The sequence below is a fragment of the Macaca mulatta genome, chromosome 9 (genome assembly GCF_049350105.2).
Source record: "Macaca mulatta isolate MMU2019108-1 chromosome 9, T2T-MMU8v2.0, whole genome shotgun sequence".
NCBI classification, from domain to species: Eukaryota; Metazoa; Chordata; class Mammalia; order Primates; family Cercopithecidae; genus Macaca; species Macaca mulatta.
Genome location: NC_133414.1, coordinates 116531371 through 116551830, shown reverse-complemented (window position 1 = coordinate 116551830; position 20460 = coordinate 116531371). Strand labels below are relative to the sequence as shown.

Here is a 20460-nt window from a genome sequence, read left to right as displayed (position 1 = left end):
TGGACATTAATCAAATCAACAAATAAATGTAAAATTACTATTGTGCTACATGTCTTATCATGGCAGAAAACATATTGGTTGTTTATCAGTACATATAAAATACAAATGGATTAAATGTGTGTTGAATATAAATTTAATCATCTAAATCCAACATTATTGTTTATATGTACAAATGTATAAAATAAAAAGCAATTTCCAAGATTGTCCAAGAAAAAAACCACTTCAGTGATTTTCTTTAAAAGTGATTAGCATGTGAAGATCTAATCTATCAATTCCTGAGATTCCCTGAATAGTCTATTTTAGGCTAAAGTATAGTGTATTTTGTTAACATTTGTTTGATTCTGGGAAACCCAAAGAAATAATGAAAGTCAGGATGAACAAATACAGACCGTTTCTGCTTTGATGAGATGAAACTGTCTTGGCTGAAAGCCACACGGCTATTATAGAAGCACCCTGCCACCATCCCCCACAACCCTCCCACCATCCACACCTGGCCTGTGGTTGCTTCCTCCCTGGAAGAAATCCTTGAGCAGGAAAATTTACCCTAAATCCCTGTAGTTAAACTCCTAAAAGTGACTGTCAATGGAAAAAATCTTCAGGAAGTGGGATAGGAAAAAGGAGGGGTCCTACATTTAATGGAGAATCTTCAGATCTCTGCCTTCAAGCTCCCATAACCCCTCCCTTAGCTTTGGACCACACTGAGCTGGAAGGTCTGACAAGATAAGGACAGAAAACAAAAACCAAAACCTACAACAACCCTGAAAAGATGGAGGAAAGCTTAGACCTGCCATTCCTACACCTAACACCTCAGAGTTAAAATTCAGTTAGCACTCGCTTGTAATTTTTGGATTAGCAAAAGTTGTCGATTATAGATATTAAATTCACAAATGTTGATTAACTGCTTAGGATGCCAGATAGCGCACCAGCAATGAAAACAAGAATCCACAAAACACTCTGAAATCTCCTCCTGGCTTATATGCTAATTCCCCAAAGTCTTTTTGTGTTCTCAGGTGATAATGCAATTGCAATTCATAGCCAGTGAATGGTAGACTGTAGGCAGTGGCTTAGAGGAAAATTAAGCACTATTATTTATTCTAATCCACTTCTGTTTGCCTTGGAGTTTTCTTTTCCCATCCAACCGGTTATAGCCAGATATTACAGTGCTGAAGAAAGACATTTATTTACCAGTGTGACTGTAACACACTCACCTTATTTAGTATGTCCCTTTCTCTCAGAAGCTCGTCCATTGCCTTTCTATCAAGTTCTGCTTGTTTCTTTGAAGCCTCCACCTCTAAACCCCCAGGGAGAAAAAATAATAATAAATGTAGAGTCGATCTAAGAGAATCTACAAAAGCTGAAGTGAAACAAAAACTGCTTTACATGTTCGTCTCTAGCTATAAAACTACTATTAACCGAGTGTATGTGACCTTTGGTATAACCAAGTGAGGTAGGTCTCCCTCTCTCACTAAAGAGATGGAAACTGAGGCTTACAGAGATTAATCCATTTGCCAAATGTCTGAAGCCAACAGGTGACAGGGCTAAGATTTCTCTAATGCCAAAATGTCTTTGCTCTTTTTTTTTTTTTTTTTTTTTTTTTTCTGAGACGGAGCTTTGCTCTGTCGCCCAGGCTGGAGTGCAGTGGCGCAATCTCGGCTCTGCAGCCTCCACCTCCCAGGTTCAAGGGATTTTCCTGCCTCAGCCTCCAGAGTAGCTGGGACTACAGGTACAGCACCACCATGCCTGGCTAATTATTTTTTGTATTTTTAGTAGAGACAGGTGAGGACAAGCTCTGATTTTTTTTTTTATCTTGCCCAAATTCCTATCTAAGAGGTCGGGGGAGTCATGCCCTAAAACCATAAATTCTCATCTAATGGGTTTTATTTCACCCTGTATATCATGACTTACTTTCCAATCTGACTGTGGCATAACAAGGAAGAAAACTGAAATATTTAACCCCAAAATATATTTCCTTGCCGTACCTTGAAACTGCCCCGCAAAGTCTCTTGTGGGAAAAATCCACATTCTATAGAGAATCCCCTTTTCCCTTGTTTTCCTTCCTTTCTTTCCAGATCCAGGAAATAATCAACAAAGAGCTAAACACACTTTTAGGTCCAATAAGAAACATTTTACAACCTGCTCTCTCTGAAGTCTGCTGTCTAAGAGCTTCCTCTGCACAATAAAACTTGGTCTCCACAGTCCTTTACCTTAGCCTGAGCATTTCCTTTCTGTTGATCCCAGGTCTTCAGATAAATTCAACTGATTGTCAATCGGAAAATGTTTAAATTTACCTATAGCCTGGAAGCCCCCTACCCACTCCCCAACCCCCGTTTGAGTTGTCCCGCCTTTCTGAACCAAACCAATGTATTTCTTAAATGTATTTGATGGATGCCTCATGCCTTTCTAAAATATATAAAACCAAGCTGTACCCCAACCACTTTGGGCACATGTTCTCAGGACCTCCTGAGGCCATGGTCAGTCACATGTGGCTCAGAATAAATCTCTTAAAATATTTTACAGAGTTTGATTCTTTCGTCAACACTGGGTTTCACCATGTTGGTCAGGCTGGTCTCAAACTCCTGATCTCAGGTGATCTGCCTGTCTCAACCTCCCCAAGTGCTGGGATTACAGGCAGGCATGAGCTACTGCACCCGGCCCCTTGCTCTTTTTAATGTTTTTTATTATACAAGTAAATAGAAATACAGAACGAAATTAGAAATTCAGATAAATGGAAGTGAAAAAATTTAAATCAACCAGAATCTACTTAGTATTTTAATATGTCTCTTTCCCAGCTTATTCTTATGTAAATATACATGTGTACATAAACCTAAATATATTTATATCTATAATTTATAAATATATATATATATTTGTAAGTACACATACACCCCAAAAGGAAATTATAAGTATATATAGTACACTCCATATTCTGTATAGAGATTACAGAATATAGAAAATTTTTCCTTTTATTTCATTTAATCTCTCAATCTTGGTTTTGTGGTTTCAACATTTGGTGTTGAGCTTTTCCCCAAAAAACAGAAGCTTATTGTACACACAGTATACTATTTTGTAGCTTGCTTTTATAATTAACAAGCATAGAATAGAATAAATGCCTTTCCATACTATAAATGTGCATCAGCATCCGAATTTTTAATAACTCCATGGTTTTTCACTGTGTGAAAATACATAATTTATCTTTTTCTTTCTTTTTTTTGCAGTTATAAGCAACAATCCTGTGAAAGTTCTTACTCATATTTTTCCTGTAGAAGAAGTCCTAGATCAAAGGGGATTTTTAAAAGACATTTCTCTGCTACTGCCAAATTTCTCTCTAGAAAATTAATAGCAATTTAAATCCACACCCAAATCACCCCTGGATATCATCATTCTCTTTGATCTTTGACAGTCTGATAGATGTTTAAAAACCAATATGTCAGTATTTAATTTGCATTTCTTTGCTTAGTAGTGAAGTTTACTACTTCTTCATGTTTAATGACCATTTATTTGTATTTCTGTTTTTCAAATTGCCCAATTTGCCCTTTACCAATTTCTCTCATAATATGTTTATCCTTTCTGGATTTTTTTTTTTTTTCTGAGACAGGGTCTCGCTCTGTCACCCAGGCTGGAGTGCACACTGGAGTGTGCAACTACAGCTCATTGCAACCTCTGCCTGTCAGCCCCCTGAGTAGTTGGGACTACAGACATGTGCCAACATGCCCAACTAACTTTTATCTTTCTTTTTTTTTTTCTGGTAGAGACGGGGTTTTGCCATATTGCCCAGGCTGGTCTCAGACTCCTGGGCTCAAGCAATCCACCCACCAAAGTCTCGTAAAGCGCTGGGATTACAGGCATGAGCCACCACTCCCGACCTTTTTTGTGGACTTTTAAAAGAAGCCCTTCACATATAATAAAGAGCTTTGACAATCTTTTAGTCAATTTGGCTTCATTTATAGAGAATACAGAATATAGACAATTTTGATTTTTATTTCATTTAATCTCTCAATCTTGGCTTTATGGTTTCAACATTTGGTATTGACTTTTTCCCCCAAAACAGAAGCTTATTGTCATGCCATTATTTTCTTAATAATCCATACTGCACACTGGTGTGAAACAACACTTTACCTTAGATGATAATCCTGGGTCTTTTCTTGCCTTTCCAATCTTTTTCATTGATCTGTTTATCTGGACATCATCGCTACATAATTTGATTATTGAAGCTTTATAATACATTTACACATCTGGGAAGGCAAATCTTCCCTTATTTCCCAGATTTCATTTCTATTTTGTATTCTATTTCATTTCTATTCTATTCTATTTCATTTCTATTTTCATAAGTTTGTTCTTCTGGAGGCACTCTAGAATCAATTTTTGAGTCCCATACAACATAACTCACTGAATTTTAAAGAGACTCACTCTCTCACCCAGGCTGGAGTGCAGTATGTGTGATCATAGCTCACTGCAACATTGACCTCCTGGACTCAAGTGATCCTCCTGCATCAGCCTCCCAAGTAGCTAGAACTATAGGCATGTGCCACTACAGGTGCACAGGAGCATGCTACCACACCTGGCATTTTTTTTTTTTTTTTTTTTGAAGAGAGAGTACCTCAATATGTTGCCTAGACTGGCCTTGAACCCCTAGCCTTAAGCGATCCTTCTGTCTCAGCCTCCCAAAGTGCTGGGATTATAGGTGTAAGCCACCGTGCCAGGCCCCAACTCACTGAAATTTTTTTGGAAAAATTAAATATATAAATTAACTTGGACAGATTTATATTTTTATCCTATTGAGTTTTCTCATCCAGTAACTTGATATATCTCTCCATCTTTCAAGTCTTCCTTTATACCCCTCAATAGAATTTTGTGGTTTCTTAAATATATAGATCTTGCAGATATCTCGGTAACTTTATTCACAGATATTTTATTACTTTAGTTGCTATTGTGAAGAGAATTTTTTCCATCATATACTCTAACTGATTTTTTTTGGTATGAAAAAAAGCTATTGATATCTACATATTTATTTTATAACCTCCCATTCTACTGAACTCTATTAACCTCTCTTATTAGTTCTGGTAGTTTTTCAGTTTATTTCTTGGTTTCTGTGGTAGAAAATCCTAACATGTAGGAAGGAGCCCCATGCTCCTAACCGTTATGCCCAGTGCCACTTTTTGATTGAACACACCAAAAGAACATGATCCCTAAGAAGAAATAACAATGTTGATGACACCTATAAAGTAGTCAAAAGAGAGAGAATGGTAACTTTGTATACATGATTTAAAGATGAAGAGTTGGGCTTAACGCCAAATGGGTAAAACTTCTTTTTCGAAAGCTTAGAACTATTGCAAGCAAATAGAAGTTTAAATATGGAAGTGTTTTGATAGCCAGTTACCAAAAAAATGCTCTTATAGTTCCATTTTTCTTCATATCTGTCACAGAAAGTATTAGATTGAAAACTCACACTAGACTGTAGGTATCCTGAGGGCAAAGTCCTCCATGCACCCAGCACCTAGAATAATGCCTGCCCACAGTTTGGGTTTGATTTATTGAATGGATGAACAGAGAAACTGTTGAGATAGGCTGCAACTGCATCTCAATAAAAAATTATTTCTTGATGTCTTAGAAGGAAAAATATCCACCAAGACCTAAGTGACAAATTTTTTTTTTTTTTTTAAACAGAGTCTCACTCTGTCACCCAGGCTAGAGTGCAGTGGCACAATCTCGGCTCACTGCAATCTCCACCTCCCAGGTTCAAGCAATTCTCCTGTCTCAGCCTCCCAAGTAGCTGGGATTACAGGCACCCACTAGCATGCCCAGCTAATTTTTGTATTTTTAGTAGAGACAGGGTTTTACCATGTTGGCCAGGCTGATCTTGAACTCCTGATCTCAGGTGATCCACCCACCTCAGCCTCCCAAAATGCTAAGATTACAGGCATGAGACACCGCGCCCTGCCTTAATTTTTTTTTAAGACAGAGTCTCACTAGTGACAAATATTTCTAGTAATTCTATCCAGAGATTTAGATTGTACCTAACTTTTAGTGAGGAATATATGCTTTTGTGCTTTTACGTATGTTGTCTCATTCAGTGATTGACAACTGACAGCCACCTGGGTAAAGTCAACGGGACACAGATGTTCCTGCCTCACACACTTCAGTTTCACAAGTGCTCTGTGTTCACTTATTTCACCCCAACCACCAGGTGTGGGGAGATGGGATCTAAACCCAGGCAGCTCTGACTCCAGGGTTTGAGTCCCTACTGACTTCTCTGTACCTCCCTGTGACACTTAGATTTTCCCTTCACAGGTGGGTTATAACTGAGTAAGACAGGGGTTCACCACATGGCAAAGTACTGACAGAGAAAAGATGTTAGAAGCCATTCATTTTTGTTCCACTGATTCTTACTGCAATATTGTCCCAGATACTGCTAATGAAGGACATTCATTCTAATGTATCCACTATCTTCTGTGGAAAAGAAGAACTAAAGCAGGTCATGTGAACCTCAGACATAAAAGTTTAGATGCTGTTTATTCCATGGACAAATACTGAGCAATACTTCAGGCTGGATTTTCATTTTTGCCAATGGAACCTGTGGAAGAACTGTTTAAGGTAAGAGTTTAAGGTATTCAAAATGATGCCCCCCACCCACCCCATATTGACTGTTTACCAGTGTGAGTGTTGTTTTACTGATTTCATTTGGCATGGGTTGTGTTTGTAAACATCGGTTACAAGATAACATCAGTCACCAATAAAATGTTTCTAAATGAATGAAAGCACAAAATGGTTTACCTCTCTCTAATCCCACGATCTGATTTTTTAGGGTTTCTTTGTGCTGTTCGACTTCTGCCTTTTGATCTTCAATGTGGTGCAGTTTCTTATGGATTTGTTCTCTGATTTTGTTGAGCTTCCCGATGTCAAGGCGCATTTGATGGACTTCTTCCTCTTTGGCCTGTAATTAGTGAGAAAGAATTAATGAGACACTTTGTAAACGAAGAGCCAGGAACTGGATGATGGTAAACTCAGAACCAATAAAAGGAAATTCTTCCCATGGCAATGTAAAGTTGTTCTGTGAGATTAAATCAAGCATACACAATTTGGTTTTGAGAGAAATTTAAAAACTCTGTTCACTGAATAAAATATGTGGTTATGTTTTATATTTTTATAAACTAAAAATAATAAAAAGACTGAAAAATTTTGTTTCAAGTCACCATCTGAAATGGTTTTGCTGTGTCCCCACCCAAATCTCATCTTGAATTCCCACGTGTTGTGGCAGGAGCCTAACGGGAGGTAATTGAATCATGGGGGCAGGTCTTTCCCATGCTATGCTCATGATACAGACTAAGTCTCACAAGATCTGATGGTTTTAAAAAGAGGAGTTCCCCTACGCAAGTTCTCTCCCTTTGCCTGCTGCCATCCACATAAGATGTGATTTGTTCCTCCTTGCCTTCCACCATGATTGTGAGGCCTCCCCAGTCAAGTGGAACTGTAAGTCCAATTAAATATCTTTCTTTTGTAAATTGCCCTGTCTTGGGTATGTCTGTATCAGCAGCATGAAAATGAACTAATACACCAACTAATTGTAGAATCAAATAAGATAAGAATGCTAAGTTATATGTATCAAAAATATGTGAATTTTGTATATAGTATTTAATTAGCAATTTTCATGGACTTATGAAGTGACTTCTCTCAGAAGGTTATTAACATCCTATAAAATATTCAAACACTCTTTTGAACTCACTGGGCCATTGTAGGTCAATTATATACACTAGAGAAGGGGTCCTCCTTCCTCAAAGTATGTTAGTCTGTAGGTATACATATGGATAAGTGGACCAGATATTTCATAGTATGAATAGGCAGTCTATAAAATGGCAAACAGTCCCCCAAAAATAATCCCAGCAAAGAAAAGCACCTGATTTTTGCCTACAGACTTCAAGCTTTCCAGATTTTGGAAATCTTAATTAAATTCACTTTTTAAAAATTTTGCCATTAGAAGTGACTAGAAGAGCAGCTGGGATTCTTTTGCAAACAAAGGTTAGCAATTATCTCTGCTCATAACAATGAAGAGACTAAAATTAGCTGTTCATGTTATCCTCAGATTATTGCTAGAGGCTGAATCCCATCAGGCTAATGATCTAATAACAGAAATAGTCCATCTTTCAAAATGCCCCATTCATGCTACTAAGGGAAAGAATTAATGGCATGAGTCTTTTTCCTTTAATTTTACCTTAGGGGCTAATATATTATTTTGACTTAAGTAGTCATCTCATCTCTGCTTTAACTTATTGCATTCTGATAAAGAATGGTTTCAAGTCTACCCATTCTGGGCTGTTTTAAACGTTTTTCAGCGTCAGACCCTCAGACCCTATAGGGTTCAAATTAGTTGATGTTAAGGCCTCCTCCAGTTCTAAGATGTTCTAATTCAGTGGTTATTAATCCAGACCCCACAGTTAAGACTTCAGAAAAATCCTGGAAACCTCTCCTATTTTTGGGATGCATGCAACACAAGATGTAAGATACGCAAATAAGTGTGTGCATGTGTGTATTACCATCAGATTCTCAAAAGAGATTGTGATACAAAAATGTTATGGTTCTCTGCTCAAATCTATGTATTATTCATATATATATACACACACACATACACTTTAAGTTATCGGGTACATGTGCACAACATGCAGGTTTGTTACGTATGTATACATGTGCCATGTTGATGTGCTGCACCCATTAACTTGTCATTTCCATTAGGTATATCTCCTAATGCTATTCCTTCCCCCTCTCCCCACCCTACGGCAGGCGCCGGTGTGTGATGTTCCCCATCCTATGTCCAAGTGTTCTCGTTGTTCAATTCCCATCTATGAGTGAGAACATGTGGTGTTTTATTTTCTGTCCTTGTGATAGTTTGCTAAGAATGAAGGTTTCCAGCTTCATCCATGTCCCTACAAAGGACATGAACTCATCCTTTTTATGGCTGCATAGTATTCCATGGTGTATATGTGCCACATTTTCTTAATCCAGTCTCTCACTGATGGACATTTGGGTTGGTTCTTGCTAGACTACTCTTTTTACATCCAGTATTCTAACATAACCAGAGTAGGGAATATGGATTTTTTCAGAATTAAAGTGACAAACATAAAGCTGCTCTGTTAAGCAGGTAGGTATACAATATATATCAGAGTATAAATTGTTATCTAAACTTAATTTGCAAGCACTCTTCAATGATAGCAAGGAGAAGAACAGGAAATCTGTCTCAAAGTATACCTTGGACAGAAGTGAAAATCATGATTCCACAATCCTGTAAGTAAACACTAGGTAGTATCAGTCTCTCCCCCAACAATTCCATCCCACCTTCTCCAACAAGTAGTAAACTATAATCTGAATTTTTTTGCCATTCACATGTATGAATGGATTTCTAGCTTTGAGCAACTGGTTTCTTGCAAGGCTAGTTACAGAGATAGACATCTGAGCTCACTTTGGAAACCATTTGCATAACGATATGATCAATAATCAGGTTTGCAATTTTATAAGAATGGAAGCCATCAAACTCTGCTTCTGGGCATAAAGCAATCACTATAGGCTTGCACCTGCCTCTGATGTGTCAAGGCACCCAGTAGAGCCAACACAGGTTATCCAAGCGAGGGCTCCAATTGCCAAGGCAAACCTGTGTTCATAGGGAATGAGGAAGGAAGAGCTAGGGAACAGACATGTGACTTGGTGTTTACTTTGAGCTCCAACGCCTTCTGTTGGTTTTCTTGGGATAGCTGCTCACAAACCAAACTGTGCTGCTCATTCTCTTGCTGAAGTTTAGCATTTCTCATCTGAAATTGCTCGAGTTCCTTTGCAGCTCTCTCATTCAATATCTGAAAGGGATGGAATGAGCTGGTTAATGCTTTTTAATCTGATTACAATACTTGTATATACACACAGGGGGCCCCACAAACCTCCTGGGAAGATAACAGCAACCCTGAGTTTTTGTCTTTGTAGAAATTGTTCTTAATCCCCAATGAAAGCACTAACGCACTCAAATATGATGAATGTTAAACGGTTGAGGAAAATGATGCCTTCTAATGAATAACACAGTGAGCATAATTTTTTTTTCTGAGAGCCTTGGGAAGTCTTGTTCACAGGTGGTGGATAAATATTTTAATGCCTGTTTGCCATTTGGCAGGCTTTGCATACGCAACAATTGCTATAATCATTGCAAATGAGCTAGAGATTCAAACGGATTTTATAAGCTGTGGGGCTTGGAAGCTACATCTTCAGAAGCAAATCCTGCATTAACATGCCTGCAACATTTTCATCAACAGAACTGTTCACTAACACTAACACAGAGACAATTTTCTTTTAATCTAACTTAACTCAAAACGATGGAACAGCAGCGGAGTGATTTATGTCTGCTTGAGTTCAGTGTCAGCCAGATATTCCTCTTCTCTGCCTTGACTATCCTGAGCAGATATGGTTTTATAAAAACAAAAGATTATATCTTGGGGGCTCATTTCTATTGGGGGAATATTGAGGAGGTGGAGGGATAGCAAATGAATTGCAGGATAAAAATAGAAAGACAGCTTAAGTAATGTCTGCAAAATATAACTCCCATGCACACAAAAATTAAGCATGAAAAGAATCCAACCAATTCTCCATCAATAGGGACTAAATAAAATGTAACCGGCTATGCTAAAAATGAAATTGTGTTTCATAGGAGGATAGTTTTTATCCTGATGTCCAAAAGCCTCTCTCCTATGTTTCATGCTCAAAGAAGTCTCATGTTTTTCTGCTGGAGGCAGCACATTGTAAATTATCTATTTGACTTCTGGCTTTATATAAAATTAATAGAGCAATGGACAAAAAAAGGTATACTTATATCTATTTTTGAGTATAAAACTGCTATATGGCTTGACAATTCTTTGGAAACAAGCTTCCTGAGGAAAAACATATTTAAGAAAAGACTTTTCAATTATATGAATTGCTTCTTTAAAAAATGAGAGAAAACATAATACAATTACCAATACTTGTACCACCTTAAACTGCTATAATAGAGAAAGTGTCAAAAACAGTACCATAGTAAAAATAAATAAAGACTGACCATAGTTTGCTAAACTTGAAAATAACTTAAAAATAAACCTATTGGCTGGGCGCGGTGGCTCATGCCTGTAATTCCAGCACCTTGGGAGGCTGAGACAGTTGGATTACTTGAGGTCAGGAGCTTAAGACCAGCCTGGCCAACATGGTGACACCCTGTCTCTACTAAAGATATAAAAATTAGCCAGGCATGATGGCGGACTCCAGCTACTCAGGAGACTGAGGCAGGAGAATCGCTTCAACCCAGGAGGTGGAGGTTACAGTGAGCTGAGATCATGCCACTATACTCCAGCCTGGGCGACAAAGAGACTCCATATCAAAAGAAAATAATAATAAAAATAAAAATAAATAAATAAAAATAAAACTGTTAAAAATAAATTATTATACTCACCCAATGGAATACTGCACAGAAATGAGAGCTTATGGTCTACTGAGCTCTGTCCAGTAGAGCTTTCTGCAGTGATATAAATATTCTCTGCCTGTGCTAATATGGCATCAACTAGCCACCTGTGGCTACTGAGTACTTGAAATTATGCTGGTATAACCAAGGAAATGAATTTTTAATTTCATTTCATTTTAATAAAGTTGAATTTAAATAGCCACTTGTTGCTAAGGGTTACCATATTGGGCATCACAAGTCTATAACTACATGGCAACAACATGAATGAATCTCACAAACAGAATATAGCAGAAGTTAGACACAAAGAATATATCCTGTAATATTTTATTTCTGTAAAGTATGAAAACAGGCAAAACCAAACTCTGCTTAGAATTCAGGATAGCGGTGGTACTTTAGGGGGAGAATGACTAAGAGGGAGCACAAAAGGGCTTCTGGGGGTGCTGGTACTGTTCTGTATCTCCGGCTGGGAGCAGGTGACCAAGATGCGGTTGAGTGGTTAAAATTCATCAAGCTGACTTGTGACATATACTCTTTTCTATATGTGTAGTATAGATCAATAAAAGGTTAAAAAGAAACTTATTAACCTGTTAGAGCTGGAAAATTTAAAAAGGGGGGCATAACTACCTCATAAGAGCCATTCAAAGACCAAATTGCAATGCTAAGTTTTACATCATCACCACGAGTAGTGAAGGGAATTTGCTGCTTTCCAAGAGAATTCAAAATGCACAAATGGGTGTGAACAAAGGTGCCATTCTGGGTTTTTCTTGTTTTTTAGCGAAGGCCCACACCCAACTCACCTTCTGCTCCTTCAGCTGCTGCTCCAGCTTCTGAAGCTCCTCCTTGCTCTTCTGCACATACTGCTGCAGGGCTTTTATTTCTGTCTGCCTGCTGTCCATGTCTGTCTGAATCTGCTTGAGCTCTTTCTCTAGTTTTTCCTTCTTCCGGAACTCCCGGGAAGCTTCGTTCTGACGTTGCTGGATTTCTTGTTGGAACTAGAGGGTGCGGGAAGGACAAGAGAGAAAGAGATGAGCCCTGACCATAGCAGGTCTCAGCCAGCCAAGCCCCACTCCACTCTCTCAGGTCTGTGATTGTCAGGGCAGTCACTTTGCAGTAGCATTTCCCCTATAGGGCAGACATCCTTGAGCCCCAGTGTTCAAACTTTTCAGGAATATTCTATACTGTTTCTCGGGGCCTTGAAACCAAATGACTACTCTGATGGTGGGCAACAAATCCACAAAGTATGGTACAAAATCAAATATATATGGAAGCTCAGAGTTCTAGGGGCATTAAACATGGAAAGAATTCATCCGATTCTCTATCAATAGGGACTAAATAAAATGTGACTAGCTACCCTAACTATAAAATTGTGTTTTACATGACCCTGAATATTGCTAAAGAGAGCACTATACGTTTATCCTGATGTCCAAATTCTATGAAAAGCCTTTTTCTTATCTCATGTTCAAAGAAGTCTCACGTTTTTCTTTTGGGGACTGCACATTGCGTATGATCTATTTGACTTCAGGCTTTATATACAAGTGTTCAGAAGGAGTCCACTAAATGGCTTTCTAATAAAAAATAAATAAATAAATAAATAAATAAATAAATAAATAAGAAAGAAGGGCCAAAGAAACAACTCCCACCATCCCCAGGTGCTGGGCCCCCTGGCCTTCATGGGGATCATTTTTTTGAGCCAGAATTGTAAGTAGGAAGTGCCTGCCTCAGTGACTTCTCAGACAGAACATGCAGAGAAAGAACAAATCAAGTCGCTCAATTCAAGTAAAGCTCCTCTCCAGAGAACAAACTAAAGAGATAAGCAGAACTGAGGATGCTTCACTTGGGCACAAGGGGGTAAATTTGAGAAAGGAACAAGAAGGGAATAGAGACTGTGGAAGGACAAACATCCCCTGGAAGGAAATCTTCCTTCTTCTTGCCCTCCATGGCAGACCTGACTGATGGTGTGCTCAGCCTCCTCTTTGGATCGCTCTGTCTCCTGCTGCTGTTCAGTGGTCTGAGCTAGGGATTCTCGTAATTTTACCACTTCTGATAAGAGCTGGTCTCTCTCCTTTGTCACTTCTTCTTTGAACTTCAGTAAATCTCGGATGCTAAAAAGGAAGAACACAGGAGTCAGACTAAATGGCCATCCTCTCAGGGGTCCTTCATATCATTCTCTGAGCTCATTTTCATGGGAAAGATGTCAGGTCAATGATTAACACTACTCAGGCATTAAAGAGAAAGATCTTTATGCCATGATATGGGATCAGATTGTGAGATGTTAACTGGAAAGAAGTACTCAAGATAACATGCATAGTATAATTTATTTTTTTATCTTTAAGAAAATACAATGTCTATTCGTGCATGAGAGAGTGTGCATGTGTGTGTGCATGTGTTTGTTTGTGTGTGTGTGTGTTTTACAGACATTTTTACAGAAGCCCAGAAAAACATATCACTGATTATCTCTGAAAAATTTAGGGTGGAAGGTTGTGGAGGTTGATACTTTCCACACCTCTGTATTACTTGAATTTGTTGCAATAAGACTATGTTGCTATTGTGAACTCTGGTAATTAATCCTAAGCAGATATCAATTTAGGAAATTATTTGTTTAATATATCCACTGGAGGGCTATGATCACAGCTATAAACTCTAGAATAAAACATAAACAGAACCAAATAATATGCTTTGCTAGTTTTCTATCCATTTACCCAAAGAGATTAGTTTCTCCCAAATGAATGCAGCCCAGATAAAATGTTACAAAGAACAAAATTGGGAAAATCATTCATGATGCCCATTTTTGGAGGTTATGTGATAATATTCATTGATTTGAATTGTAAACCAGTTACCTCCAAATTTCAAAAGCCATTCCATATGATTTGGCATGACTTCCTGCAGAATTAGCACTTTGCAAGTGGAAGCTCAGTGTCTGATACGACCTCTGCAGCAGAATGAATGTAGAGCAAGGCAGTTCTTGGAGCTGAGAAGGCAGAGGAGAACTTGCACTGCAGACTCTTGCAGCTGACAGTCATCAAACGACTGCTCAAAACACAGTAATTTGACAAAGTGTATTTACCAACACCTCTGATGTAACAAATGTTTAATAAGGAAACTTTAAATCTGCACTCAAATTCTACTCCAGAAATAAAACCTCAAATTCTAAGGTTACTATGAAGACAGACAGTTACGCCTGGGCACACTGTTAAAGATAAAATTATGGGCTGGATTGTTTCTTCAGTTCTCCTCCTCACCCTCTTCCAATGCTTGTTTAAAATGCCTCGTATCGGAATCAGTTCCCTCGCATTCCTCTTCAGTAGTTGCTCTGAATATGCTTGACTTCCTTAACAAGAAGATAAAGCCCACACTACAGGCATCATATTTTCTGTTTTTATTTCCTATTCCCTCTCCCAACACCTGTACTTAGAACTATCTGTCAATGTTGGATCAACACATCAAAAAAGCATAAGAAACTGAAACAGCAACATCAGATCTGGTTAATTTCCTTGGCTGCCCAAGGAAGTGTATGTTCATTCCTGATTCATTCATTGATGCTATGTTTTGCATGCCCCATACAGTGCTGGGCTCCTGGAGGGGATATAAAGGTGTCTTCCTTCAGGGAGTTCACAGCCTAGTGGGTAGAGAAGCACATCAACAAATAATTTTCAATACAATCTGATCAGTGCCATACTGGAGGTAAATGTTGGGTCTTATGGAAATAGAAAACATAGTGACTTTCTGTGTGGTCATTGGAGTTTGGATGTGGAGAGGATGTTGGAAGAGTGATGCTGATGGTGATGAAGTTAAGACTGTTTGAGATGGGTCTTAAAGGAGGCATAAAAGGTGACCATGGGGAGAATGGAAGAAAAGGCATTCTGAGCATGGAAAGCAGCATGTACAAAGGCATGGAAGTGTGAGCAACTTGATGGGCTGGCACGAGGCTAGAGAGGCTGACTGGGGCAGGTTCTCAAAGGGCTCTGGATGACACATTCAAGAGTCTGGGCTTTATCCTTTGGGTATGGGTAGCTATTGAAAGTGTTTATGCTGGGGATAGGTGCACATGTGTTTCAGGAGCCTAAATTTGGTAGCAATGATGGAATAAAGAAGGACATATCTTCTGCAGTCAGGGAGACCAGTTAGGAGGCTACTGCCAAATCTGGCAGAGAATAGGAGGCCTGAACCAAGGCAGTAGCACTGGTGACCAGAAGGAGTGAAAGGCCGTGCTTAGAAGACCAAGTCAACAAGACAGTGGCTTTAAGAGATAGGGGAGCAGCAGGAGGGAAGAGCAGCTCTGTTTTCTGGCCTAGAATCTGAAGGTGGGAGGGATGGTGATGAGATTGATCATGGGGAGTAGGTGGGAGAAGCTGGGACTCTGGGCAGAAAATCAGTCATTTATATTCTACACAAATTGGAGAGAAATAAATAAACCAGCCGGGCACGGTGGCTCAAGCCTGTAATCCCAGCACTTTCGGAGGCTGAGACGGGCGGATCACAAGGTCAGGAGATCGAGACCATCCTGGCTAACACAGCGAAACCCCGTCTCTACTAAAAAATACAAAAAACTAGCCGGGCGAGGTGGCGGGCGCCTGTAGTCGCAGCTACTTGGGAGGCTGAGGCAGCAGAATGGCGTGAACCCGAAAGATGGAGCTTGCAGTGAGCTGAGATCCAGCCACTGCACTCCAGTTTGGGCGACAGAGCAAGACTCCATCTCAATAAATAAATAAATAAACCTAACATCTTACTCATTTTGAAACTATACTACTGAATTCCTATGGAGTCAGAAGTTTAAGATAACCACGAATTAGAAGTTCTTAGGTGTGGAGTAAAGAGCATTACTTAAAATGCAACAGACAGAAAACAATCTCTGAGAACCCAATAAAGAAGAGTTTTGTATCACAGAGAATGTTCAAGAAGACACTGGCAAGCCCCAGGCTGTCTATTGAAGGAGGCCTCTGCAAAAGCAAGTTCAACATACATCAACAAGGCTATGACCTACTTGCTATCCTGATCCATTGACAGTCCAGACCCTTGCTCGACTAGTTTGGTCAGGTTCACTATTTCCTCTTTCAGAGCAAGAATCGTCTCCTTGGCCTTCTGCTCTTTGTCATAGGCTGAGTCCACCATCTTCCAGGCCTTTTCAATTTCCTAGATGGGCCATAGGATATCAGTGAGAAAGACCAAACTGGGTTCTAGATGCAAGATAAACTAGCAAACAGAATAACACCATAACGACAGTGTAGTTGTATAAATGTGCATTGACTAAATTGTTTAACATGAGCTAGTCAATAGTGATTAGCACATTGAAAGAGGAGGACTGGACTGGACATGGTAGTACGGGCCTGTAGTCCCAGCTACTAGGGAGGCAAAGGCTAGAAGACCTCTTGAGCCCAGGAATTTGAAGCTGCAGTGAGCTGCAATCATGCCACTGCACTCCAGCCTGGATGACAGGGCAAGACCCTATCTCAAAAAAAATAAATAAATAAAAATAAAATAAAGTAGGGACTGGCAGAGGGTATTTTTTCTTGTGTAGCTAAGTGTGGCTACAAGGCTCACTTACTGCAAGGTTTGCAAAATTAGAAGTGAAAGTTTATGTGCTTTCCAAGTCCAGATATTAAAAGGAAAAACAATAAATTTTATCACATGAGGAATGATCATAGATCCAAGTCCTAAACTGACAGACTGAATTAAACCTCTCGATAGATTTATAAATAAAAAATACATTTTATCATCTGGTCCCAAGTGAGCTCCTAGTGGCAATGTGAGCTTTAGAACAACCCACACAATGCTGTTCTTTACTGTTACCTAATTGTACCAAACAACCTTGGTAATTCCCATTTTTCAGAAACTCAAGCCCAAGCCTTCTCATCAAATGCTTATATATGGGAAAAAACCCATAACAGGGAATGGAGGCAATGACCCACACAGGTTTGGCTTCCTTACTATTATAAACTGCAATGTGTAATATTGACATAAATACTTAAAAGTGAATTACAGCAGTTCCAGTAAAGGAGCAACGAACAGTAAATTTTGCAACATGACATAATTTGGATGTATGTCCCTGCCCAAATCTCATATTGAAATGTAATCCCCAATGTTGGAGGTGGGGCCTGGTGGGAGGTGATTGAATCATGGGGGTGGATTTCTCATGAACGGTTTAGCACCATCCTCTTGGCACTGTCCTTGTGATGGTGAGTGAGTTCTCACGAGATCTGGTCATTTAAAAGTTTGTGATGCACACATATGTTCATCACAGTGCTATTGACAATAGCAAAGACATGGAATCAACCCAAATGCTCATCAATGATAGACTGGATAAAGAAAATGTGGTACATGTATACCATGAAATACTATGCAGCCATAAAAAAGTACAAGATCATGTCCTTTGCAAGGACATGGATGGAGCTAGAGTCCATTATCCTTAGCAAACTAACACGAGAAATGACAACCAAATACCACATGTTCTCACTTATAAATGAGAGCTAAATGATAAAAACACATGGACACCTAGAGGGGAATAACACACTGGGGCCTTTCAGAGGGTGAAGGGTAGGAGGAGGGAGAGGATAAGGAAACAATAACTAATGGATACTAGGCTTAATACCTGGTGATTAAATAATCTGTACAACAAACCCCCATGCTACACGTTTACCTATGTAACAAACCTGCACATGTACCCCTGTACTTAAAAGGTTAAAAAAAAAAAGTGCGTGACACCTCCCCTCTCCCTCTCTTGCTCCTGCTCTGGCCCATGTGAAGCATCTGCTCCACTTTGCCTTCTGCCATGATTGTTAAGTTTCCTGAGGCGTCCCAAGAAGCTGAGCAGATGCCAGTGTTATGCTTCCTGAACAGCCTGCAGAACCATTAGCCAAGTAAGCCTCTTTTCTTTATAAATTACCCAGTCTCAGGTATTTCTTTAATGCAATGTGATGACCAACTAATATACAACAGCTTTGAGTTTTAGGCTACCACTTAACTTTCTTGCAAAATTCTGTCAAGTAGAATGTGGGTCCTTTAAATAGATAAGAACCTATAAGCTTTAGGTTAAAATATTCCACTTGTATATTGACAAGGAATAAAATGGGTGGAAGAGAGTATTTAATGTAACAAATTCATGGTTACTATTACATTAGACAGATTACCTTGGGTAACTATAGCAAATAATTCAGTGATTCAAAGCAAAACGTCGGTTTGTGGAATATTTATTATGTAGCAACCATATGTGCTATGTTTAGCAACACAAATGAAAGATATTTACATTAAAAAAAGATTACAAAAGTTTTCTCCAAATCAACTTTACTAATTAGATTTTAATCCATTCATGACTTCCATTTCCAGATTTTGTTTGTTTTGGGGTTTTTGTTTTGTTTTGTTTTTTGAGACAGAGTCTTGCTCTGTTGCCAAGGCTGGAGTGCAGTGGCACAATCTCGGCTCACTGCAACCTCCACCTCCTGGTTCAAGTGATTCTCCTGCCTCAGCCTCCCAACTAGCTGGGACTACAGGCACATGCCACCACACCCAGCTAATTTTTGTATTTTTGGAAGAGATGGGGTTTCACCATGTTGTCCAGGCTGGTCTCCTGACCTCAAGTGATCCATCTACCTCGGCCTCCCAAAGTGCTGGGATTACAGGCATGAGCCACCACTCCCCGCCCATCATCAGTTTTTAAATTTGCAATGAAAAAATTTTTTTCCATTATAAAACAACTTAAAGCCTTCTTATATTGGTTTTTCAGCAAGGATGGAATAAAGAAGGACATGTCTTCTGCAGGCAAGGAGACCAGTTAGGAGGCTAACATGACAATAAATTTTAAAATAGCACTTAAAAGTGAATAGTTTCTAAGATAATTGATAATCCATATTTAGTACTGGACTTAGAAATTCATTTGAACTGGGTGGCATCTAATTGCATGATATCAAGGCAACTGTCTAAAAATTTTATAAATTGTTTCTCATATTTAGGGTTTTAATTATGTTTCAACCTCTTATCACCATGAGTCAACAAGGAACGTTTATATTTTACCTTCAAAATAATGCAACACATTTAAGGATGAAAAAAATCTAGTGTAAAACAAGGCAATACATCCTCAGTATCCCCAGACTGAATCTCTGTTCTTCTATTATGAGGAACTGGGAGGATTGAGAGGAAAGAAAAGGGGTGCTAGGAAGAAAGGTCATGAAAATTACTACCTGGGAATTCTCAAGGCAATCTTTACTAAAACAGCAGAAAAAGCAGAAATATGAAAATATATTTAACAGTTAAACTATCATCATGAGGTATTAAATTACTCATCATGCATCAAATAAGACATTGAGATTCCAAATATTGCATTTACTTATCTCTAAATCTTTTCCCAGAAACCAAGCCAGTAAGATTCTCCATTATTTTCTGCATGATGTGATTCACCCAGGCTAAAAAATCATTTTCTTTGAGAATGAACATTATTCCTTAGGCTTAATGAATATAAAATCATGTAAATTTTTACCTAATAACTCATTTACTACCAGCCTAGAGGTGCCAATGTAATGAGAGAATGATGTTTTAAATTCAGGTTCATTCCATTTCTAGAAGATCACTGACCTTCTTTAGGGATGCAATGGTGGTCTGATCGTCCTGAGAGAGCTTAAGGGCAGTGGCGACCTTCGCGGAATTCACTACAATCTCTGCATTTAGCTCTCTGCATTTGGCCATCAGACGCTTTTCATTGTCATAAGACTTTTTCATGACAGCATGAAGCCTCTCATATTCAATCCGAAATTTTTCCAGACTTTTGTCTCCTGAAAGTTCATTAAGAACTCCCTGAAAATCTCTTTCCATTTCTTCAAATGCAGATTCTTCCAGGACTTGCTTTTCACCCTTTTCCTATAGAAAAAAAGCAGAGATGGGAAAGGGCATTGCAACATTTACATCATTACTATCAAGGAATTACTGCTATTATCTCTGAATGAAACACCTCCATACGAGCAAAATTAAAACCACTGATAAGCAGAAAAATTAAGATTATATGAAAGGAAAGATCCTTG

The 20460-nt window shown here is 38.8% G+C and overlaps 1 protein-coding gene across 9 annotated transcripts in view; it reads right to left on the bottom strand.

The window, feature by feature from the left end:
- CFAP58 (cilia and flagella associated protein 58) overlaps nt 1–20460 on the bottom strand; it is a 128128-nt gene that overhangs the window by 84874 nt on the left and 22794 nt on the right. For all 9 annotated transcript variants that reach the window (XR_013398399.1, XR_013398398.1, XM_077947472.1 and 6 more), the window contains 7 exons: nt 20018–20299; nt 16437–16585; nt 13401–13557; nt 12253–12447; nt 9699–9836; nt 6772–6931; nt 1209–1291 (listed from right to left, as the gene is read on the bottom strand). Coding sequence is in view for 7 of the 9 variants with exons in the window: in XM_077947472.1 (XP_077803598.1) it covers nt 1209–1291; nt 6772–6931; nt 9699–9836; nt 12253–12447; nt 13401–13557; nt 16437–16585; nt 20018–20299 (1164 nt within the window). In the remaining 2 variants the exon portion in view is untranslated. The remainder of the gene's footprint in view (nt 1–1208; nt 1292–6771; nt 6932–9698; nt 9837–12252; nt 12448–13400; nt 13558–16436; nt 16586–20017; nt 20300–20460) is intronic.